Below are 25,283 nucleotides of genomic sequence, written 5' to 3'. Positions count from 1 at the left end.
CAAAGTACCTCCAAACATGGACAGACATCTATACCTTGTGCCATTAAGAGATGGAACTCACTTTAGTGAAATGCATTTGCAAGCAACATCAAAGAACCACATGAAGAGAATGAACAAGGGTCCTGGGCCTCTGGCGGCCTATCAGGATTTCTCTTGAGTTTTCCCTGCCATTTGGTCTAGAGGTTTCCAACTATCATCCCTTAACACATCCATATTCTATGACCAGGTCCAAGTTGCCTACCCATGAATATCAAGCAATGGTGTTCTTTTCCCAGTTCTCAAAAGGAAAATAATAATAACATAATAATAATAATAATAATAATAATAATAATAATAAAATCATATGAGACATTTGCTCTTTTGTAAACTTTCCCATTAGTTCCTCTAAAACCTTAGCATCCATCACCATATGAGCCAACAAGAAATTAAGGCAACATGTAGTCAAAAACTACCCGTGTGTGTTGAAACAAAATCCTAGAAATGATTCCTTACACAATTTTAAGTTGTTAAATTTTAAGATCTAAAGACCAGCAACACTCACAAGAGAAATCTATTTTCTGCTCTTATGTGGGGCCTTTTTCATAAGACAGAAGTGGTAGTCTTCCAGTTTCATGGTACACCAAGCAATGTGCATCTCAACGCCCACCCGGGAGCTTCACCTGCTGAGCGAGTTTGAGTATCACCCACTTGTCTCTAGTCAAACCCCTCAATCCATCCACAACACATTCCACAGGAAGCGATAAAAAGTTAGAGAGTTTGAGTGACATAATGCCTGTGGCCCCTGATGGGTCACACTGCAAAAACGTCCACCAACAAGTTCCACAAACCCTCCTGCTACGGGATTGGGGCTGGGACCATGGCGGCCAAGAGTTAAGCGATGAAGCAGGTCCAATGCCATCAAATGCCACCTGTGGCACAGAGTCCCCACCTGTTCCTCTTCTGGATTATGATCCATAAACAGCAGCCTGCCTGCGATGGAGCAACCGGAGAAAATGGGTTCAAAGTGTAGGAAGCCATGGGTTAAAGTGACTTGCCAAACTATCGGAAAGAGTCTAACTGGATGCTGGACCTTTAATACTTGGCTCTAAAGGGGTAACGACTCTCACTACTCTCTCATAAACATGCTAAGTAGATTTTTACTTTCTCAAGAACCTACATCCTTCTGTGGCTTTATGACTTCTACAACCAAGAGTCTCTTACGCTATTAACAGCCTAGTGTCACAGCCCCAAAGACTTGGCCTGTTGGTTAGTCTCGGGCATGCCCCCCTCACAAGTTCCTGCAAAACAGACCCTGGTTACATGGGTTACAGAAAAACAAAGAGGAAAGGAAACACAAAACCCCATTTATGGCTGAGATTAGAATCTGTACAGAGCTTAAAGAAATCAATAAAATGATAACAGTATCAAATTCTGATACAAAGAAGGGGTTTCAGTGTAGTCCTCTCTGGGAGCCCTCTGCCAACTTTAGCACCAAGTGACAGTGCAAGTCATTCGACCATTCCATCCGCCACATGACACGCCTGACCCACAGCTAACTCCGGGGGAGCCCGAGAGTGCTACCGCCTTAATTTATAAAATAAAATGGTAAGCTGACCAATTGTGCACGAGGAAGAGAACACTTCCGTGGGACCACTGCTGGATACATGTCATTAAATATTTGTCAAAACCCACAAAATGTACATACTTGCATTTGCTGCTTTGCAAGAGTTCTCCAACGATACTATTACAGCACATTATCCTTCCAAATGTCTTTTGCCTTAATAGATTCCAACTCCACCTTGCAATAAAATTGAGCATATTTCTATTTAATACCAGTTCTCTCAATTTGAAAGCAATCTCTTTTTATTTAACCCAAGATCTCCCTAAATGCTATCAAAATGGCAACCAAAGTTGGCTTAAAGAAATCTTTAAGGAATTCCTAAGGACAGAAAGAATTTCCTTCTACTTCCTCCACCTTGATTTTTTTTTTTTTAAAGATTTTATTTATTTGAGAGAGACAATGAGATAGAGAGAGCATGAGAGGGGATAGGGTCAGAGGGAGAAGCAGACTCCCCGCCGAGCAGGGAGCCCGATGCGGGACTCGATCCCGGGACTCCAGGATCATGACCTGAGCCGAAGGCAGTCGCTTAACCAACTGAGCCACCCAGGCGCCCCTGATTTTTTTTTTAATGCTTCTCTTTACTTCTCCCAGAAATATTTAACTTGATTTTAAACAGTGCGAATACTCTTTTGCCTGTGAAGCTGAACAGGTTGGAAAATATTCAAACTATTGGAAAATATCTAACTTTGATAAGCATGAAAAGGCCACATAGATTTTAAAACTTAATTAGAATTTGATGTATTCAAAAGCTAATTTCTTGTATTTAATATAAGACCTAGATCCTGCTTTATAACTGATTTTTGGTAAACCAGTTGCTTGGGGTAGCACATCTGACAGCTGCTTTGGTTTGTTTGTTAATTCTTTTTTTTTAAGATTGTATTTATTTATTTGACAGAGAGAGAGAGAATTAGCAGGGGGAGCAACAGGGGCAGAGGGAGAAGGAGACTCCCCGCTGAGCAGGGGGCCTGATGCAGGGCTCGATCCCAGGACCCTGGGATCATGACCTGAGCCGAAGGCAGACCAGGCACTTAACCGACTGAGCCACCCAGGCACCCCTGTTTGTTAAGTCCTGAATTAGCTAACAAGTCCCCTGATTTTGTAAATGAAAATTGATATTATATCTGGATGGTTACTTTACAAAAAAATGAGGTGAGATGTCTAGCTATAAGATTCAAACTGATTTACGCTTGCATGTGAATGTTGAATGGATTTGTCTGGCTTTTCTGTGCAGTGCTTCACCAGTATTAAAAATGGTTCTTCAAGGAGAATGCTGGGATCTGATGACTAGTGTTGCTGGTTCCTCTCTAGCTCAGCTCTAGACCAAACAGAAACATGCATTCTCTGCCAAGTATTCTGTGACGTCACAAGGCAGGCCCTACAGCACCGTGGCTTTTTCTTATACTTTTCCTTTTCTGGCTGAAGGAGATTTAACCTCTTTCTTGACCATTCTACACCTTTTTTTTTTTTTTTAGTTGGAGGATATCTATAATATTATATAGGACATCTAGTAGTATAAAATCCTTTTAAAAAATAGATTTTTAATTTTTAGAGCAGTTTTAGGTTCACAGCAAAATTGAGCAGAAGGTATAGAGTTCCCGTATACTCCCTGCCCCCCCCAACTGACCCTGCTCCCTCTCCGTTCCCCACTATCTATGTCCTAAAACCAGACCGGTGCGTTTGTTACATCCATGCACCTGCATTGACACATCATTATCATTCAAAGTCCATAGTGTACATTAGGGTTCCCTCTTGGTGTTGCACATTCTGTGGGTTTTGACAAATATTTAATGACATGTATCCAACATTATAGTATCATACAGAGTAGTTTCACTGCCCTAAAAATCCTCTGTGCCCTGCTTATTCACCCTCTGTCCCCCCTGACTCCTGGCAACCACTGATCTTTCCATTATCTCCATAGTTTTGCCTTTTCCATATAGTCACACAGTTGGATAGATTCTTTTTAAAAGGGATAAAACAGGATAAGAAAATTTTGGAACTTTAAGGAGTCTTAGAGTCGGGCCCCCTGCTCAGCAGGGAGTCTGCTTCTCCCTCTCCCCCTGTTGCTCCCCCTGCTAATTCTCTCTCTCTGTCAAATAAATAAATACAATCTTAAAAAAAAGGAATTAACAAACAAACCAAGGCAGCTGTCAGATGTGCTACCCCAAGCAACTGGTTTACCAAAAATCAGTTATAAAGCAGGATCTGGGTCTTATATTAAATACAAGAAATTAGCTTTTGGATACACCAAATTCTAATTAAGTTTTAAAATCTAATGAGGAACTCCATTACTAACATTCTGCTATTATTCAATCAGTTGCACAGAGTGGAATATAAGGAGGACACACAGAAACCAGATTCAACATGCCTGAGAGGAAGTCTTACGAACACCAAATAAAGCTTCAAATGTTGGAGAAGTGAGCTGCCCAAACGTTCATGCACACAAAACCGACTTTTCATCAAGTATCTACATACTAGAATTGTCCTACAGAAACACAGAGATCATGAAAGAAATGTTAATGAATTAGTTAATTAATGGTTAGTTAATTTAAAACATGTTTTAGGGAAGAATATATATAAAGACCTATTACATATCCCTCTACCTTACCTCTGAAAGTTAAAGTTTTAACATACATTAGCCTAATTTTTCAAAACTGCAAGCACACGCTTTCGAAAGGCAATCTGTACTGCTCATGAGACCTGACTAACGTGTCTGTCATTCCCACTTGAGGTGACCCAGTGACCCGTACTTGGCCAACTGATGGGACTACGAAGGCACGGGAACGGAGGCCACCAGCTGTGATGACATCAGCTCTCCCAGACTTGCCTCTCTAGAAGAGTGGGCTGCACACAGGCAGCCTTGGAGCTTTGGAGTCCACGAAGACTTTGTGAAGGGTCTGCAGGCACGGGTTGTTCTGTGGGTATCAGGTTCTAGACCCTCAGCTTCCAGAGGCACACAATGCCAAAAGGCACGTGCCTGTGGCTGAGTCGCACTGTTCTTTGTTCACACTTTCCTCTTCATGATCTTCCCTCAAAAGGTAGATTTACTTCTCACCCCTCCTGATTCTGACCAAGGGAATTGCCCCTAAGGTGTAAAAATGTCCTGGTAGCAAAGAGAGTTTTCAAAATACTTGAGTCAGGAGAACTTCCTTGAACTCACACCTCCTCTCCTTCAATTAATTTCCTTTACTCATCGTTCCGGCAATAAGTTAGGGTATCCATAAATACCTAAACTAATTTAAGACATGAAAGTAATCCTCATCAAGAGATCAAGAAACACACTTCTAATAAGAATGTCTTATTTTGCATGTTTTATTAATAATTTATCAGTCTTTGTAATATATTTATGCTTTGATGAGTGGTAGTATAATAATTATGACAAAGATAAACTCAACCCAGAAATTTATTTAATGCTTAGCACCCTAGGATCATATTCTTATTGCAAAGTATCACAGGATAATTGCGGGGGTTTTCGATGTATTATATTTGGATAAAATTCTGTGTGAGGAAGTAGAATGGAAGTATGAGTTCAAGGAGAAAAGGGAACAATGTAAAATTTCCAACTATTACAGAAGTGCTTGCCTGGGTGTTTTGTAAGTGATGATGCGGCACATCACAATAGTGTTTAAATTCCATTCAATACAATTCAATACAATACAAAACAAGTATTTAAATTCCATTCAATACAATTCAAACAGTGATACAACTTTTTCATTTTAAAAGTCAATATTCACATTATGCCAGGAATTACATCCTTTGCACCTTTCTAACTTTACGATGGAAAACTTCAGATGGCAACCTAAAAACTGTGCAAGGGCACACACAGTTTGCAAAACCCTCTTGGAGGTGGAAGTTGGGGGTAAAAATGTTGCAGAGCTGCTCATGAGCGTCAGTAGATGGCACGGGGTGGATGCACCCAGGATCCGTGTTGGGAGTCATATTCTGCCTCCCTTGGGCTCAACGAAGCTAGAGACTTAAACCAAGAACCCACATGAACAGTCACTTCCTATGCAAGTCTTTAAACAGCTGTCCCAGTGAAAGCCAGTCTAAACTCTTGCAATTACAAAAAAATAAAATAATAAGCAAGCTTTTCTTTTTGTACGATCTTCTTGACTGGAGACCGGGAGGGAGCTGTTTCAGGTCTGTTCATGTCAGGACACACTGAGCTATCAGTCACACAATTCTTGATTGTACATATTTAACAAGAAAAAAAAAAGTGGCAATTTTTCCCACCACCAATCCTTTCATTCAGGCTATTTATATAACAAAAAAATGAATCATGTCCTATCCGTCCTGTCTTCGTGGTAAAGACTGCAGGATGAGGAAAGAAGGTGAACAGTGAAGAAGTGAGAATGATCGCCGGGAAGGAGGAAACACAGCAGCAGAAAGTGGCACAGGATCATTCATTCATTCAACAGTCACCACTAACCTAAATTCAGGGGAACCACAGCCTTGTGTCCTAAAAAGTAGGGGTGAACACATTTCCCCTAGAAGTGAACAGCAAATAAATGGCTTAGCGCCAACCTTCCCAAGCCACACACTAATCAAGGAGCTAAAAACAGATTAAAACCAGAAGTGAGAGGCTCAAAAGAGAAACTCACCCCCTTCCATGTAAGAAGGAAAATGAAAGCGCTCATTAGATACATCTGCATTTAGACCCATCTCAAGATCAGGCAGTTCTGTGACAAACATTCACTTAAGATGGCAATTCCAGATACTGCTCATGAAATTCTAAAAAAGAAAACAGAGCACATTGTGAAGGTATTTTGGGGGTGAGGGCGTGGGAAAGCTTTAGTGTTTCAATACAGTTACCAGTTACAAGTGTTTTCAAACAAGAACGAAAGCTCCACGGCCTTCTGCATATCAAAAAGTTCTTCACCCGAAGGGGAACCATGAGGCAATATTCTTTTGGCCCTGTACACAATGGGCTCCCTCTTCTAGACCAACTTTGAAGTGGGTGATACATTCTAATCTAGATAATGCAAATGATATGATGCTAGACCCAGGCAGCAGACTTCAGTATTCTATCACAGGTTGTTTATACAGTATTTCAGGCTATATCCTAAATATAACTGTGGAAATGACATGTGATTTTACAAGTGCCGTTTAAGAATAGGATAGGCAAATGAAACGCACCTCAGACTGAGCCACGAAAAACAGTTATCTCTACCCCCACTAAGAGTCAGCAAGCCAAATAACAACCAGTGGCCTCAGTTTTTCCCTCTGAAAAATGGGAATTTTACCACTGTGTTCACCTCTAGATAATTTATGATATTGCTCAGAAAATGTGGGAGGTCTTTAGAGGGCTTAGGTACTGATTCACCGTCAATGTTTTCTAAAATTATACACTACGTGAATTTCTTCACAAATCTTTATCAACAAGTGTCTTCAGTCTTATTCTTTCTCTCTAGAGAATCAAAAGAGAAAAATAAAGCTAACTTTTAGACGAAAGATCACATGTGTTGACTGACCTCCCTTCCGCCCCTCACTAACCAGTTCAAGGTGCCCATCTTCGTCCAAGAACAAAAGGAACGCCAGGCCGAGAAGGAGTTTTAGAATAACTCAAATGACTTTGGAAGTCCAAGAGTGGGAGGCAGACGTGAACACTGGAAACACACACATACCTACACACACTCACTCACTCACCCAAACCCATAACTCACGCTGAAATTACCAGACTTAGCTTTAGAGAGAACTCTCTAGAGTAGTGAGAAATATTAGATAAGTAGATATTATTGATATTTATGTTTTAATTTTATAATTTCCATTTGTAATAATTGAGTGTATCTTCAAAATATATTTATTCAATTGCTCTAATTGGCATTCCATAAAATTAAAGCCATTTCCATCCCCATATTAATCTAAACTATCTACTCAAAGAAACTAAAAATAGTATTTTTAGCACACAATGGGAAATAGAAAATATTAAGATTTCTGTTTCACTCTCAATTATAAGAGGTAAAGCTCTCCTCCCCCACCATGGCTCTTGGAGAACATCAAAAGTACATTTTAACTGTTCCTGAGTCCACATCTGGAGTTTAAAAATCCAGTTTAAAAGGCAAATGATTTAAAATACAAACATATGGCTTCCTTCTCCACAGTGATTCCTAAAGGGAGAAAAAAAAAGTCTGAATACAAACAAACTATTGTTTTAAGAGGGGATTTTTCTTTTTAATTAAAAACATACCAAGAAAGCTAACTAAGCTTCTACTTTCTCCTGGAGAAAATAATAGAAGCGAAAATTACCATATTAATCTAATTAAATCTAGATCAAAGTACAGCACAGGTAATACAAAGACAACACTCAATTTCTGAGGCGTGTGGTCCCTGTGCCTGGGTTAGAGTGGGGGCTGGTACATTTTTTTCTGCAAAGAGCCAGATAGTAAATGTCTTCAGTTTTGCCAGCCATGCGGGCTCTGTGGCAACTACCTAACTCCCCTCACCGTCGGGGGCGGGGCAAAGCAGCCACAGACAATACATAAACAAATGAGGGAGGCTGGGCTCCAATACGATTTTATTTCTAGACACTGAAATTTGAATTTCATATAATTTTCATGTGTCTCAAAATATTATTCTTTTGATCTTGTTCAACCATTTAAAGACGTAAAAACTATTCTTAGCTGACAGGCCCAATACCAACAGGCCTCGAGCTGGACTCAGCATGGGGACAGACAGTGGTCTGCCAGCCTCCAGGGGAGAGCCATCAGAGACTGGAGAAACCGCTGGCTCATCTAACCAACATCCTCATTCCTTAGAGGACACTGACGCCCAGAGAGGTGTAATATCTGCCAGGTCTCACAGCCAATTCTGGTAGAAAGGGAGGTAAGAATTAGATCTCTGGAAAAGCCCACTGAAGCCATAAAGCAGTGACAAGGAATGTCCTTCTTGAGTTCAGCTCACAAGGACAGGCAGTGGGCACCTAAAACCAGAGATATCACAGGAACCTAGTTACTAGTCCCAGCAGCCTCCAATACCTGCCTTCCCATGTGTAAAATAACTTATCGTCCAGTCACTACTCAGATTCTGAAGGTTCAGTATCAGCAGCAAGGACCCACAGGATGCGCCAAATAACCATCAGCCTGATTCTTTTCCAGCCTTCTGGGCACATAGTACTGGTCGTTTCTTTTGTAGCTTAACTAACACCCTTCACTTTGGTTATTCCAATCTTAGAACTCCAAGAAATAAGTGTCAATGTGGTTGAAGAGCAATGCTCAATGTTAAAAATTTTTATGTTTAAAAGCAGAGTACAGCAGGTAATGACCAATTTAGTTTAAAGCTCAAGAGCATCTCTAACATTCACCTTGGAAAGTAACATGGTCATCTCCCTCCACTCAGTTCCTTCCCTCTCTCTTTTTTTTTTTTTTTTAACATTTATTTATTTGAGAGAGAGAGTGAGCATGTGCACGCGCGGTATGGGGAGGGGGTAGAAGGAGAGAGAGAGAGAAACTCAAAGAGACTCCACACTGAGCGCAGAGCCTGAAGCAGGGCTTGATCTCAGCACCCTGAGACCATGATCTGATCCAAAACCAAGTCTGACACTTAACCAACTGCGCCACCCAGGCATTCCTCTTTATTTTTTAAAAAATGTATTTCTCTCCTATTTTTCTTTCCTTAATCTACTTATTTTTTTTTTTTGGTACTACTCTCATTTTCACTTTTCTGTGACCCTTTTTATTTTGCGCTACACCTTAACCAGATATACCTCAAAATGAAATACATCTTAGAATTAAAACATATATGGGGTGCCTTGCTGGCTCAGTCAGTGGAGCGTGAGACTCTTGATCTTAGGGTTTGTGAGTTCAAGTCCCACAATGGGTGTAGAGATGATAAAAAAAATAAAATAAAATCTTGGGGCGCCTGGGTGGCTCAGTCATTAAGCATCTGCCTTTGGCTCAGGTCATGATCCCAGGGTCCTGGGATCGAGCCCCGCATCGGGCTCCCTGCTCCACGGGAAGCCTACTTCTCCCTCTCCCACTCCCCCTGTGTTCCCTCTCTCATTGTGTATCTCTCTGTCAAATAAATAAATAAAATCTTAAAAATAAATAAATAAAAAATAAATAAAATCTTTTAAAATAAAACAATTAAAACATACACATGTACCCAATGATGTTTCATCCACCTCCTTTTTAAATTGCATTCTGTAGTTTTAAAAGAAAAAAACAGACTCCAAATTAAAGTGACTTTTTACAAAGAATCCTTCTTCTGACTTTTTTAATCACACCTTTTTCAAAGAAATGTATGGCTTTCTATCCTGTTATATGTTCATTCAAGATTTGAAACTTTTATGTTTCTCAGAAATTCTCCCATGATGATTTTTTACGAAGATTGCCCTATCAACTATTCTGTTCTTACACACTTCCTCAAAAAGACATGGTTTTATACTTCTGTGAAGAGGAAGTGGCATTCTTAAAAGTAATTTTCAGTTCTTTTTGACAACTTAAATCAAGAATGACTGCAAACTCCTCATAATTTTTTCAACACACATTTATTCTCCTAGATCTATCTAAACATAAAATTCTTCAGTCTAATAAACTAAGTCAATTCATTCATTAAAACCAAAATGAAAGAAAAATGCACTTCCTAAAGCTGTAGAAACCAAAATGATACAATTCAAATCTAAGTATGGAGATTTCACACAAAAATAAAACAAACAGGGCGCCTGGGTGGCTCAGTCGGTTAAGCGGCTGCCTTCGGCTCAGGTCATGATCCCAGGGTCCTGGGATCGAGTCCCGCATCAGGCTCCCTGCTCTGCGGGGAGCCTGCTTCTCCCTCTCCCTCTGCCTACTTGTGTTCTCTATCTCTCTGTCAAATAAATAAATAAAATCTTAAAAAAAAAAACCAAAACATTTTCTACCAATGCTGTTTAAGTTAGAAATTTTTTAAGGGCGCCTGGGTGGCTCAGTCGTTAAGCATCTGCCTTCGGCTCAGGTCATGATCCCAGAGTCCTGGGATCGAGTCCCACATCGGGCTCCCTGCTCGGCAGGAAGCCTGCTTCTCCCTCTCCCACTCCCCCTGCTTGTGTTCCTGCTCTCGCTATCTCTCTCTCTGTCAAATAAATAAATAAAAATCTTTAAAAATAAAAAAATTTTAAAAAGACCAGATAAATGGTCATAAATTGAAAACAAAAAATAATTAAAATCATGTTCTCATAGAACTGGAATTGACCCTAGGGGACTAGTCTTTAATTTGACAAATGAAGAACCAATCAGAAATTCAAGGACTATTTATCGAGTGCCCATAGGCCACTTGCTGTACAAAGACTTTTCCCGCTTGATTGTCACAAATTCCCCATAAAGCAAGTATTATTACAACCATTTTATAAGCAAGTCACAGTCGTGTCTGACACACCTAGTCAGGACAGGGATATGCCTCTAGTCTAGATCTTCAGACATCAACTTCCGTATTCTCTTAACCTTGCCACTCCCACGTAATATTTTTGGATACTGTTCAGAGGGATGTCACAACATTTTAAAACATTGTATATATAGTAATAGAGTACCCTGGGACTTTGAAACAAGATTCTTTGCTAAAGAGCAGAGCTCCTCAAAATACGATTGTTTATTCCTGGCTGCTATGAAAAGTAGAATTAGCAACTAAATGCTGCACTCACCTGATGGGCCCCAAGACTTAATTATACTGAGGCTCCAAAGCATCCAAAACCCTAGTCAACTGGCTTCTGAACTACACATGACAATATCATTTACTCAAGTTGCAACTGGCCATTTCTCAAGCCTATGACCTATTCTTAAATCTGGACTCCATTAAGAAGGATATGGAAGAGGGCACCTGGGTGGCTAAGCAGGTTAAGTGATTGACTCTTGGTTTTGGCTCAGGTCATGATCTCACGGTGGTGAGATTGAGCCCCAAGTAGGGCTCTGAGCTCAGCACAGAGTCCGCTTGGGATTCTCTCTCCTTCTCCCTCTACCCATCCTGTTTGTGCTCGAGCTCCCTCATGCTCTCATGCTCTCTAAAATAAATAAATAAATCTTAAAAAAAAAAAAAAAAAAAGGATATGGAAGGATTTTCACACTTGTAGAAATAAACAAAGATATCTCAGCTTTGGGGGCACCAACCAACACCTACTGCCTGTTCAGGTAAGAAAAGAGGTGTGGCAACAAGGGTCATTAAAACTAAGACCTTATAACTGCTTGCTGTCTTTTAAAACTACCCGGTTTAGGGGCTCCTGGGCAGCTCAGTCAGTTAAGCCTCGGATTCTTGATTTCAGCTCAGGTCATAATATCAGGGTCATGGGATCAAGCCCCGGATGCGGCTCCACGCTCAGTGGGGAGTCTGCTTCTCTCCTTCTCCCTCTCTCCTAGCCCCTCCCCCCGCTCACACGCAAGCACACTCTTTTTCTCTCTTTCTCTAAAATAAATAAATCTTAAAAATACATATAAATAAAACTGCCCAGTTTAAATAGAAACATGGTTTAAAAGTAATGTAACATCGGGGCACCGGGGTGGCTCAGTCAGTTATGTGCCTGACTTTGGCTCAGGTCATGATCCCAGGGTCCTGGGATGGAGCCCCGCTTCAGGCTCCCTCTCTCTCTTCCCCTCCCCCTGCTTGTGCATGTGCGTGCTCTCTCTCTCAAATAAAATATAAATCTTTTTTTAAAAAAGTAATGTAACATCATGATAAGCACCAAGTAATGTATGGAACTGTTAAATCACTATATTGTACACTGAAACTAATATAAAACACTGTATGTTAACTAACTGGAATTTAAAAAAGAAAAAGTGGTATCACAAAGTGACTTGGGGCAACTCTAACATCTCAATTCCCCTGCAAATACCTACCACTGAAATAACTCTACAGGACAGCCAAATCTAGGTCTTCCTAAAGGCACCCAAGAAGTGGATTTTAAGGTAGATGCTCAAACATCTACCTTGAGTTATGAGGGCCATTTAAACTAAGTCAAGAGATGGGTGAGCCTCACAACCAATTCAGAGTTAGTTGCCTATTTCTGTAGGCAACAAAACTAGCAGAATTGTGTGCTTTTCTGACAATCAAAAAGAATTCTAACATCTCTACTGAAGACAGTTTATCAGGGTGACAGAAAGCTTAGAAGGGACACAAAGGGAGGAGGAAGGAATAAACTGAAAGAAAAAAAAAAAAAGTTTCCAAAAAGAGTGAGTCACTAAAATATTTAGGTGCCCTGGGCAAATGCTAAGGTTTTGTGGTTTTGTTTTTTTGTTTTGTAAGATAAAGACTTTCTTTTTAAACATAACAACAATACCATATTCATACTTCAAAGCATCAAATAACCAGGCAGTATTCAAATTTCCCCAATTGTCTCACAGAAATGTGTTTAAGTTTATTTGAATCAGAATCCAAATCTGTTTGCTGCAATTAGTTTATATGTGCCTTAATTCTCATTGATCTATATATTTCCCCTCCCCCTCCCTTTTTTGTCTCACAATTGATTTTTTTTATTAGTTTCAGAGGTAGAACTTAGTGATTCATCAGTTTCATATAACACCCAGTGCTCATTATATCACGTGCCCTCCTTAATGCCCATCACCCAGTTACCCCATCCCCCCACCCCCTCTCCTCCAGCAACCCTCAGTTTGTTTCCTAGAGTTCAGCATCTCTTATAGTTTGCCTCCCTCTCATTTTTCACCTTATTTTATTTTTCCTTCCCTTCCCCTATGTTCATGTTTTGTTTCTTAAGTTCCACATATGAGTGAAATCATCTGATATTTGTCTTTCTCTGACATTTCGCTTAGCATAAGACCCTCTAGTTCCATCTACGTGGTTGCAAATGGCAAGATTTCATTCTTTTTGATGGCTAAGTAATATTCCATTATAGATATACACCCACATCTTCTTTATCCATTCATCTGTCGATGGACACCTGGGCTCTTTCCATATTTTGAGTATTGTCGACATTGCCGCTATAAACATTGGGGTGCAGATGCCCCTTCAAATCACAATGTTTGTATCCTTTGGATAAATACCTAGTAGTGCAATTTGCAATTGATTTTTTTAAAGAAATGAAATCATTTTTTCCTGTATATTCCCCATAGTCTGGATTTTTTAAAATAATTTTTAATAGGGGTGCCTGGGTGGCTCAGTCATTAAGCCTCTGCCTTTGGCTCAGGTCATGATCCCAGGGTCCTGGGATCGAGCCCCGCATTGGGCTCCCTGCTCAGCAGGAAGCCTGCTTCTCCCTCTCCTTCTCCCCTTGCTTGTGTTCCCTCTCTCACTATGTCTCTCTCTGTCATAAATAAAAATAATAATAATAATAATTAATAAAAATTTATAAGGTTGAAAAAAGTCCTTCTCCAGACCTACTACATTAATCTGTCAGTGTCCTGAACCATGAAGACCATCCATCCAGCCTCTTTCAGTGAAGTTCAATACTCCAGGATACAATGTTGCCACAAGAAGAACGTGTACAATATTCAAGCAGGGGGTATAGTAGAGACAGAAGGACCCATGAGGTAACACCGCACCTTACGCTTCAATACCTTTTACAACAAGATGGAACACAAATTCATTTTTTAAAAATCATGCCTATACAACACATGGAAACAATGTTTTTCCAAACACAATTTTTGTCTCCAGGAGAGGACACATAGTGCCTATCAGAAAAACTCAAGGGACGCCTGGATGGCTCAGTCGGTTAAGCGTCTGCCTTTGGCTCAGGTCATGATCCCAAGGTCCTGACATCTCTGTGGGGAGTCTGCTTCTCCCTCTGCCTGCCGCTCCCCCTGCCTGTGCTCTCTCTCTCTCTCTCTGACAAATAAATAAATAAATAAAATCCTTAAAAAAAAAAAAAAGAAAAACTCAAGTAAGAAAGATTTGTTAAAACACAAATACCTCTCCTAGCAAGTATGCATGTTGAATATTTCTTTCCTTTCCTCTTCTGCTTTCCTAGTAGGAACCCTCTGCTTCAGTAAATTCAGTCTTCAGGTTACCTGACGATTACATGGCACATCACTCATGTGGGATGCCTTCCACCCTCGTCTGCTGTCTACCTCATTCCCTTCCTCAAGGATCACTGGGCTCCCTCCAACTCCCTGATGCCTTTCTTAGTAACTATGCCCATCTCTGGACTTCTGTCATCCCTAATAAGTACCCCACAATGTAGTCTAAACCTGCACTATACCTGGTTTGACAGCTATTTCATCTGCCACGTGCATTCAGTAAACATCTGATGAGGGCCTTCCTTGCACAAGGCATGCGATACCATCTCTAACAACACCATAAGCTCCATGAGGAAAAGCGCCTCTTGGGATACTACGCCTGTCTCAAGAGGCCAGAAGCACAACAACTAAGAATGTGCACCTTGGGGACAAGTTTGTGCAGATGTGAACCCCAGAGTCATGTGACCCTAAAGAGACTACTTAATCTCTCAATTCTCATTTTCCTCATCTCTAAAGTGGAATGATGACAGTCACTCCTTTGTAGAGATGTTGTCAGGATTAAATAACATAAAGCATGATTACTGTCTTATCTCCTCCTTCCCAATTCTCTCTCTGGTTTCTCACCATTTTATTGTACCTGTTCTTATCCTTTGTGGAAGGGGGGGGGGAGGGGGACAGAAGACTCCACCAGAGTCACTGCCTTGGAAATGGAGTTTATTAAACAGACTTTGATTGCTTGAATACATAAAAGATGATCCACTTTGGGCGCCTGGATGGCTCAGTCGTTAAGTGTCTGCCTTCGGCTCAGGTCATGATCCCAGGGTCCTGGGATCGAGTCCCACATCAGGCTCCCTGCCCGGCAGGAAGCCTGTTTCTCCCTCCCCCACTCCCCCTGCTTGTGTTCCCTCTCTCACTGTGTCTCTCTCTGTCAAATAAATAAAATCTTTAAAAAAAAAAAAAAAAAAAAGATGATCCACTTTGCCATGGGTCTGAGCATCCTTTCCCATAATATTTGGGGTCCACATCTCCCTTTCCCTAGTGTCACTCTGATATCTCCCCTATAAAGAAATGGAACCCACTGAGAACCAACTACGGTGCTAACCCATCCCCACCACCGAAAGCTCAATTTAAAAAGAGGAGAAATATAACCAGAAAAGAAGACAATATGTGATCTTCTATCTTTTGATGGGGCAGAAAGATTACTCTGTATTTTCTTTGAATGGAAATCCAATATCCCAGTGTACAGATGGAAGCTCTGTTTATAGAAGTATTTTTAAGTTTTTTTATTTGAGCACCTAAAGAGTAAAAACATTTGAGCATGTAGATACACACACACACACACACGATATTTACATCATTCAATTAACAAATATTTATTGGCATTTACTATGTGCCTTATACTGGTTCTAAGTGCTGAAGTTACAGCAGTGAATGAACCAAGCTAACGAAACAACAAAAAACTCTGCCCTGTTATTTGTATCTCTTCTACACATAAGCTTTTATTTTTATAAAAAGACAAAATGTATGGCACAAGGGATATGTACTACGGAGAGGAAACAAAGAAAGGCGACAGGAAATGTGGCGTAGGCAGTTGATATATGGAGGTCAGGCAAGGACTCACTGAGAAGGTAACATGTGAGTAAAGATCTGAAAGGGGTGAGGCTGGGCATGCGGACTTCTGGGGAAGAGCTTCACAGGCAGCAGGACATGAAGGGATTGCAGGCAGGAAGGTGCCTGGTATGTTCAATGAACGGTGAGGAGGCTGATGCTGGAGCCAAGGAGCCAGGGAGAGACAGGAGGAGACATGGCTGGACAGATGGGTGCAGGGGGCCTGGTGAGCCACTCTAGGACTTCAGCTTTTCCCCTGGGTGAGATGGGAGGGGCTGAGTGGAGAAAGGACATGATCTGAGCATCAGAGTTCATCACTCTGATGGCCACGCTGAGAGCAGAGCGTCAAGGCTGGGTGAGCAAGTCCAGTCAGAAGTTTGCTGCAACAGTCCAAGTGGTGGTTTGGCCAGGTGGTCAAAAGTGGGAAGTAGAACGAAGAGGATTTTTATAGTACTGGGGTATAACATATATTCAAAATATACAAAAATGAAAATTTTAAAGAGTTCTAAAAGAACTATGAATTCTGATCTTTTCTTTCCCAAACTCAACAAGCCATCCTACTCAGCCCTGGCGTGGAGGCACCCCTGACTTTTGGAGGCCATTGTTTAACAATAATGGGTTGGTTGATTTGTCCCAACTTACCTGAATTTCTCCTTCCTATCTTTCTCTTCATCTTGCCAGTATTAGATAGCAAAACAAGCGTCTACAGACTGAGTCTATCTACACATACGGTGGTCACTATGTCAACTGCACCCAATCTCTGGGTCCAACACTGGGAAAAAAGACTTGTTAGACCCAGATGTTATTATGGAGTTCAATAAAATAGGATTATAGGGAGAACTCGGGCCATTTGCTAAAGCAGCATCTCTGAGAAAGGCTAAAGTGGGCACCAGCTCAGCACAGTTCATAACAGATAAACACGGGGTCTGCAAGGCTTGCTCCCCTTGTCCAGCAAGTAGCTCCAGGGAATTCTCACAGGGCCAAACTGAGTGCAGCCTGGGGGTTCTGTGTCCCTCCCTGAAACCCAGCTGCTGGAGATGCTAGAAGATGACATTCTTGGGGAAAGGACCCCTGACCTTTAGGCAGAGCGTAAGTGTGTTTCTCAGAGCTGGTCCAGTCTAGCTGCCACCATCACCCGGGGGGGGGGGGGGGGAGGCGGGGGGGCGGAGAGAAGGTGGGGGAGAGAACAGAAGTTCATGGAAGGCAGATACTTTTCAAAATAGATTCCACGAGTTGAGACGAGATATCTGGGGCATTCTCTTAGACTGTTAGAACTTGAAAGAATATAGAGGATTCTCCACCCATCCACCTCCATTTTATAGACAAAGAAACTAGGGCCAGGATTTGCCCAAAGCCATACAATTATTAGAAAAAGAACCATGAGTAGAATCCCAGTCTTCTGATCTAGTATTATTTTGAAAATAAACAAAAGCAATTTAGCATTGAGACCTTTTTTTATTTTTTAAAACACTGAAACCTTTGAGACAGACTGGAACTGTGAGGAAATTTTGCACGTCTAGGCCTCAGATGTTCCTACAAATCCCTCTAGTTTTACCAAGAGCTCTGGAGGCTCCCCTGGGGCAAAAGAGTCTCCTGGTATTAAAGATAACTTAGAAAGTTCCACTGGGATGCTTATGACTCACAGAGTGGGAGTGAGGGAATTGCAGACACATGAAAACCAAGAAATACAAGCAAGCATTATTGGCTTAGCAAAGCCTGAAAAAGCCCAAAGGTGGACTACAGACTTCCTATTCGCTTGATCCAATTAATAGAGTGCTAAATAAATTTTCAGTTTCAAAAGAGGAGACAAGTAAAAAGATTCTTAAAAATTATGAATATCATAATGAAAAACTAGAGTCATGATCATTAATTTCAACCTCTTGGGCTACCAACTTTTTTACAGATTTGAACACTGATGAGAGAAAATACCTGCTCTCTCAACCTCTGAAGTCAAGCAGAAGGCAAATATGATGTTGGTCACAGGGTGCTAAAGGAATACTCAATAAAACTGATGCTTTATAAAATAAATAACCTCACATGATCTATCAAGTGGGGGGCCGGGGGTGGGGGGCGGGTGGCCATAGGGTAGGAATCTGCTCCTAAATCATGGACATTGGTTAAAACCTTCTTCTGGAATCTGGCTTTGTTACCCAGAAAATTAAACTGGAGCTCATCTGCAAGTACGGCCTCCACGGCCACATCTGTGAAGAAGACTACAGTACAAACTGTAAACAGAGGGACTGAGTCACAGAGGTAGCAGGAGGAGCCTAGACACCTGAAAGGCATCTGGTCCGACCTCTTCATTTTACAAAGAAGGACATAAGGCCGGCAGAGGCTAATGTGACCTGCCAAGGGTTGGCTAACGCACAACAGAGGCCACCTCTCCCTTACCTTATACCTTAGCAAACATTGATCACTGATTATTACATTTCCCCCCATCCTCAGCAGCAAGAGTCAGAATGTTCCTCCAACCCCTCACCCAACCGGTCAGAACTGATGTATGAAACAGAAGCCATTTTTCCGACTCCAGATTTGCGTAAGGTGATAAAGCCATCTTTGTAATACCTGCTCCAGTGTAAAGCTGACTCGGAAAAAAAAAACAAAAAACTAGTCTACTAGTCACTAGTCCACTTACTGTCAAGCCTGGGGTAGCAAACACAGTCTATGTCATGTGACCGTGTGTCCAGGTTTACCTGGGACAGACCTGCTTCACACCTATCTTCCCAGCTTAATATTCAATAGTACCCCCATCATTCTCAAAGTTGTCCCAGAATGAATAAAAATGATATGGTCATCCAAATTCTATGTAACTCCTAATCGTCTACAAATACTCATAAATGTTTGTTTTTGGAGAACACGGTATGTCAGGAAAAGAACACTGAATCAGTCACCAGGAGTTTTCTCATACAAAGGGGCTTTCAAATAATACTAAACCCAAATAATCTTCAGGGGTTTTTTTTTATTTAAATTCAATTAGCCAGTATACAGTGCATCATTAGTTTCAGATGCAGTGTTCAATAATTTATCAGTTGCGTATAACACCCAGTGCTCATCACACCACGTGCCCTCCTTAATGCCAAATAATCTTTGAAAGGGCCTCAGGGATCACTACCGCCACCAATCTCTTATATATTGAGATTCAATATGGAAACTTCTTTGAGGAAAATAAAAAGGAGAGCCATAGGGGGCACCTGGCTGGCTTTTGTGACTTTTGATCTCAGGGTGGTGAGTTCAAAGAGCTTACTTTAAAAAAAGAGAGAGAAAAAAGAAAAAAATAAATAATAATAAGTAAATAAATAAATAAATGAATAAAAAGAGAAAGAAAAAAAAAAAAGGAGAGCTATAGCTTACCAAGTTTGAGAACCACAGGATTATTTCTCTCCAGCTCCTCACTATTTTTTACATTATTTCATGTTATACTTTGGCCTATAGAAACTCATGTTACATTGTTGAAATAGAAATCTTTTTAAAGAATGTTTCAGTCCTGTTTCTGGCACAAACAATTGTGCTTTTTGGAGTTTATATTTACTCTCTATTTAGAGGAAAAGAGGAAGTAAAAGTTGAAATCTAAAAAAAAAAAAAGAGAAGAAAAGAAAAGGTATGTGCTGCTGGGTTTACACTACCGCAGCCAGTCATTTATTTAAGAGACACATAAATTCAGTTTATTTGGAAAAATCAGCCAGAACAGTTGTTAGCTTTGTGGTCAAGAGAAAGATACTGATATCATCATGTGGAAAGTTTAAAGATTTTACCTGGCTACTAGAAGTTTCCTTCTATATCAACATGTCAGGAGTAGTTCTGAGTAGAGACTGCAGATGGTTTTAACTGTTTCTTTTTGCGTATCCAGCTTTCTGATTTTTCTACAGTGATCACAGTTTATTTGTTAATGACCAAGAAAAAAATCCCCACGCTACCAATCAACAGGTCTTTCAGCATGGGGTTGGGGTGGGGGGGCCGGGGGGGGGGAAGGGTGGAGAAGCGAACAGGCTAAGCCACATCTGGCAACACCGGAGGCCTCAGAGCAGCTCCTGACTCGGACAGGACTGGGTCTGGCCCCAAAAGCAAGAGCCTGGAGGAGCGTGGGGGTGCAGCTCGCCCAATGGCTTCCTGGTAAATAAGAGCAGGCATCCATGGGTCCTACAACTGCACTGACCTTTCAACTATTGAAAGCATAGCCTTGTGGTTAGAGCCCCACCTGTGCAATCACACTGCCAGGGCAGGTAGGTGCTCACTTAGTGGGTGGATGACCTTGAACAAGTCAATTAGCCTCTCTATTCCTGTTTTCCCATCTATAAAATAGGAATCACACTGCCACCTACCTCCTAGTGAGGCTGTGAGGATTGAGAGAGAGGGCCCAACATACGAGAGATCACGATAAATGTAAGCCATTATTAGGTGTCTGCCAGGAAACACCAGCCCTCTAGTGCACTCCCCAAATCATGTGCCTGGATCGCAAAACAACTAAAGAAGGGTCCAAAGAATAAAGCCTTTCTTTTCCCTTCTTCTTTGCTGACGGCAGGACCGCAGCATCGTGTTTGCTATAAACCCAGTGCTCTTGGGAGCAATGGTAGGATGAGGGCGGCCCTATAAAATACACAACATGTCCCAAGATCCCACACTATGAGCTAAAATCCTGCGTTCAAAGTTACAGGATTTCTAGCTGCTTGCCACTGCCTTTGGAAAGGGGATGGGTGATTCAAGTGTGAGCTACGACTTGGCAAGGGGACACATAGCCAGAAGGCCTCCAGGCAGGAGACTCCAAAAAGGGCCACCTGCTGACACAGTTTGTCTACAGGCAGCCCTTGAGATGGAGGTGACATTCTGCTGTCACTAGCAAATTCTGACAGGAATAGTGAACATTTCAAAGATCCAAAAGAACTAACTATTCTGGCGTCATAACTCCGAAAAACTTTTTTTGGGGGGTGAGGAGGGCAGGCTGAACATAGGAGCAGACACTTAAAATCACTAGAGTACCTTAACCAGACATAAAGAGCAGCCCCCAAAAGTTCAATCGCAAATCAAACTGCAAAGAGTTTCACGGGTATTTTGAGCTAAAATGCATTACATTTATATGAAACAGAACTTTCTTTCTCAAATTTAAAATCAGCTCACTTTATCAAAGATATAGAGAAACCTCCTAATGTCCATCTAGGAGGAAATAATCACATTATTATATTAATTACATAGGTGAGTATGTTCTATGCTGCACAGGGTGACCAACTCATCGTGGTTTGCCTAGAATTTTCCCAGCTTTAGCACTGAAAGTACCACATCTTAGGAAACCTCTCAGTTCTAGGCAAACCAGGATGATTGGTCCCCATATCACTGCAAGAAAAATGACGTGTGCTGTGTGAAGAGAAAAACAGAAGAGACACAGTTACAAATGCAGAAGTGCTAAATGCTAAGTTTGTTTGTAGCAACAGCTCCCAGTTCCCTCTCACAGTAAAAAAAAAAAAAAAAAAAGGTAACTTAATTAAAAAAAAACTAAAAACCACATTTGCCTCTCCCTTTTTTAAACTATCCCAAAACAGAGTTCAGAAGAGAGGGTCCCTCCTCGTGCATGACCGAGATGCCGGTGCGGGACCGACTATAGACGCAGTGACCGCCATCAACCCAGCAAGCTCCTGTCCCCGGCTTTAGCAGGACCAGAAATGTCATCTTCTTACATTCTTTCCTTTAGGCAGGTTTAAAAACAAACCAAGATGGCTTGTGATTCAGGGTATCAACAATAAGAATGTGTCCGGGAAATCGGGATATCAAGCTAAAAATCCAAGAGCCATCGCGAAAAATCAAGGATCAGCTCACAAATAGGGCACTGAAAGATGACGGAGGAACCGGGAAGGGACTGTTTCACCAGCAGCTGAAGGGAGAGTCAGGCACTCTTCTACAAACTCTATGGCAGAGGCAGTGACCCCAAGCATGCAGCCCCCCTACCCACAATGATGGAGCAAAACTCTTGTAGCAGGAACTTAAGCAAAGGGTTTTTAAGCCTCCGGTGAGGTTATGAACCAGCATATAAGATTTTAGTTTCAAACTGAAAGGTAAGACTATATAAGGTAAGAAAGACCACACATTTCCTGGACCCAAAGCCACACAGAAACCTTCGTTGCTCACAACTCCACCCAGCCCAGACCACCTCCTCATCCAGCTTCAGTCTGGCCTTGTCCCAAGAGAGGATGGCAATTCTTAGATGTTCCTGAACCTCAGAACTCCTTAGATCCCTTTTATGCATCTGGAGATGGAACCAAATGCAGGCTATATGACTCTTTTTCTCCACAGCGATACTAGCTTCTTTGGGGAAGGGAGGAGATGTAGTCAGAAACATTTTAAAAGACAAACAGCTTTGGGGGCACCTGGGTGGCTCAGTCTTTAAGCATCTGCCTTCGGCTCAGGTCATGATCTCAGGGTTCTGGGATTGAGCCCCGCCTCGGGCTCCCTGCTCGGCGGGAAGCCTGCTTCTCCCTCTCCCACTCCCCCTGCTTGTGTTCCCTCTCTTCGCTGTGCCTTTCTCTGTGAAATAAATAAATAAAATCTTTAAAAAAAAAAAAAAAAAGACAAACAGCTTTGAAAGTCCTATGCTGATAAGTCAAGAAGAACTTCCTTTCTTTCTAAGACCAAGAAATATACTTTTCCCTAGTGTTGATCTTGATTTAGGAGAGGATGCCTTCTTGTAACCCTTTCAACACATCCAGTGAGAAGACGGAGGTGTCTTAAAACCTCTAGCAAAAAGCACAGAAGCCTGGAAGGCAGGAGACAGGACAGAAGCTAGTTTCAGCAGCAATACAGGCCAACAGCTGTGGTCCTTGAGGACCGCGTGCTTCACTTCTTCAGATCTCAGGTTCTGCATTTTAAAAAAATGAAGGATTTGGGCTAAGATTGTCTTTAGCATCTCTTCCAACACTAAAATTTTATGTGAAATTCTGTGGTGTATGTGATTATAACAATAATGCCCACTAGATTCATTTTTTTGTACTTTGAAGATTTAGGAATTAGAGGCAAGTATAGTAACTGTAACTTGGGCCAGCAAGGATGGCATGACCAGGACAGACTAAAACTGGAAGATTTTAAAAAAAGCAAATGTCTAACAGTTGTCAAAGTATGTGACCAAAAAAGGTGGAGAGAATCCTAATATCAACTTACAAACACTTTTAAATGCTCTGGGACCAATGGGAACAAGCAGATTCCTCACAATTACCAGCTGTTCTTCCTGCTAAATTTGAGGATAAGATGAATGTTAATTCAGTGATCTCTCCTCCACGGGGGAAAAAAAAAAAGCCTGTAAATACTTAGAGAAAACAAAGCAAATTTTGAACCTAAAAGATATGGGAGCAAATCATTCTGGTGCTTGACTGAATCTAAATCGCAGGATGTTCTGGCTGGATTCTACCTGGGGACAGCAAGGCAGCTGATGCACCCCATTCGAGATGTAGGAGATGTTTCATACCAAGGAATGGCATGTTTGATAGGGTGTCAAAGTCAAGACTGCCTCTGCGCCTACCAGGACTCCAAACAGTGTTCATTTCACTGTCCATGAATAAACAGCAGGAGGAGAAAAAGCAAGCTGTTTCCTTTTTTCGTGAAAGGAGCTGCAGAGTTTGGTCACGCAACTTGGTTGGGCGCCTGTGGGTGTCAATATCCTAAGAGCAGCAAAGTCTGCAAAGGTGGGGTGTTTCCATTCCAAAGACCTACAGCAAGGACTGTCAACCGGGTGAGCAAATAACCTCACTTCTCCAAGCCAGGACTCCGAAGCCACCCTGTGCGGTGTCTCAGCCAGGAAAGCAACAAAACTGATACACACACGCACAGAGAGGGTGGTCCGCTGCTGTGAGTGGAGCCCTGGGGCTTAGCCTCCCGGGAGAGACGGGCCAGAACCAAAAGCGCCTTCTCCAAGGGTCTCCACCGCGCACCACGCACACACAGCCTCTGGGCGACTAAAGAGGAAGTCAGAATGTCATGTCAAAAGGATAAAGACAGCTCGACCACACAAGAGCCGCGGTCTGGGCCGGTCTCCCGCTTGGCTCGGGGAAAGGTCCCAGGCTGCTGCGATCCTTTCTCCCTCTCCATCCATCCGTCCTCCTTCCGCCAGCACCCGCTGGAGGAGCCCACGCTGCGCAGCACGGTAGGAGCCGGAGGAGCACCTCGAGCCTCCCCTCCCCCTGCCCAGCCCGGGCCCGCGGACAACGCACACCCCTGCTCAGCGGCGCCCCGGCTCGCCCGACGCCCGCCCGCCCCTTCCCCAGCCCTCGGGCGCGCCGCGGGCAGCGAGCGGAGCGCGCAGTTCCGACGGCCCAGCGCGGAGACGGCGCAGGGGAGGAGAGCCCCAGCCGCCGGCTTTCCGAGCAGCCGGCGGCCGCACACACTCCTCCCCTTCGCCGCGAGTAAACAGCTCGCGGGCGCGCTCCGCGCCGCGCCCCCATCCCCCCGCCGGGGCTCCGCGCCGCCCCGCGCCCGCGCGTCCCGCCCGCCGGCGCCGCCGCCCCCTACCTGGTCGGTGAGTTTGAGCACTGCCATTCTTCCGCTCCTTCGCGCGCACACACATACAGGTCCCCGGTCCGCAGATGTCACGCCAGGAGCCGGGAAAGCGGAAGGGATTGCCAGGGGAAGGGAAAAAAATCTGGCTCCCGAATTTGACAGCCCTCCCCCTGCTCCTCCTCCGCCGCCGCCTCCTCCCGCCGAGAGGCTGACACTGGCTAGTGGGGTTTGCAGCCGAGCCCGCCCGCCTTTATACAGGAAGTACCGGCTGCTGCCAGCCGGGCCGCCACTGACATCACCGCGCGCTGGCTCGCTCGCGGCCGCGCCGCCTGGGCCGACGCTGCCTCCTGCCGCCCGCAGCCGGGCCTCGCAGCCCGCGGCCCCCCGAGCTCGCCCGCGCCCGCGCCCGACGCGCCGTGGGGCCAGACTGCCGCCTGCTTTCGGCGCCTGCACACTGCGCCCAGGCGAGCCGGCCCCGCTGCCCTGCGGCCCCGAAGGCGTTCGCGGTGAGAGACGCCCCACCCGCGCCCCGGGGCTGAGCGTGGCCCTCCCGAGCCCCATCTCACACACACGGACACACACGGACCCAACCTGATGAGCAGGCCCTTGCAGACACAAGCCTCGGGGTGTGACTCACAGGCCACCACCTTTAACCCGAGCTTTCACCTGCGAGATTCGGTCAGTCACACTTCTGCTCAACCTCCCGCCCTCATCCGGAACCAGACTGCCCAACACTC

General features: G+C 43.2%; 1 protein-coding gene across 6 annotated transcripts in view; it reads right to left on the bottom strand.

The window, feature by feature from the left end:
* Positions 1 to 24,779, bottom strand: part of ANKRD44 (ankyrin repeat domain 44) — a 320,329-nt gene extending 295,550 nt beyond the window's left edge. For all 6 annotated transcript variants that reach the window (XM_035007476.1, XM_035007479.1, XM_035007478.1 and 3 more), the window contains exon 1: positions 24,559 to 24,779. In XM_035007476.1, coding sequence (XP_034863367.1) covers positions 24,559 to 24,585 — 27 coding nt within the window. In that variant the 5' untranslated portion in view covers positions 24,586 to 24,779. The remainder of the gene's footprint in view (positions 1 to 24,558) is intronic.
* Positions 24,780 to 25,283: the final 504 nt, after the last annotated feature.

Source organism: Mirounga leonina, unplaced genomic scaffold (genome assembly GCF_011800145.1).
Source record: "Mirounga leonina isolate KUSES-001 unplaced genomic scaffold, KU_Mleo_1.0 Mir_151, whole genome shotgun sequence".
NCBI classification, from domain to species: Eukaryota; Metazoa; Chordata; class Mammalia; order Carnivora; family Phocidae; genus Mirounga; species Mirounga leonina.
This window is presented reverse-complemented; position numbering and strand designations above follow the sequence as displayed.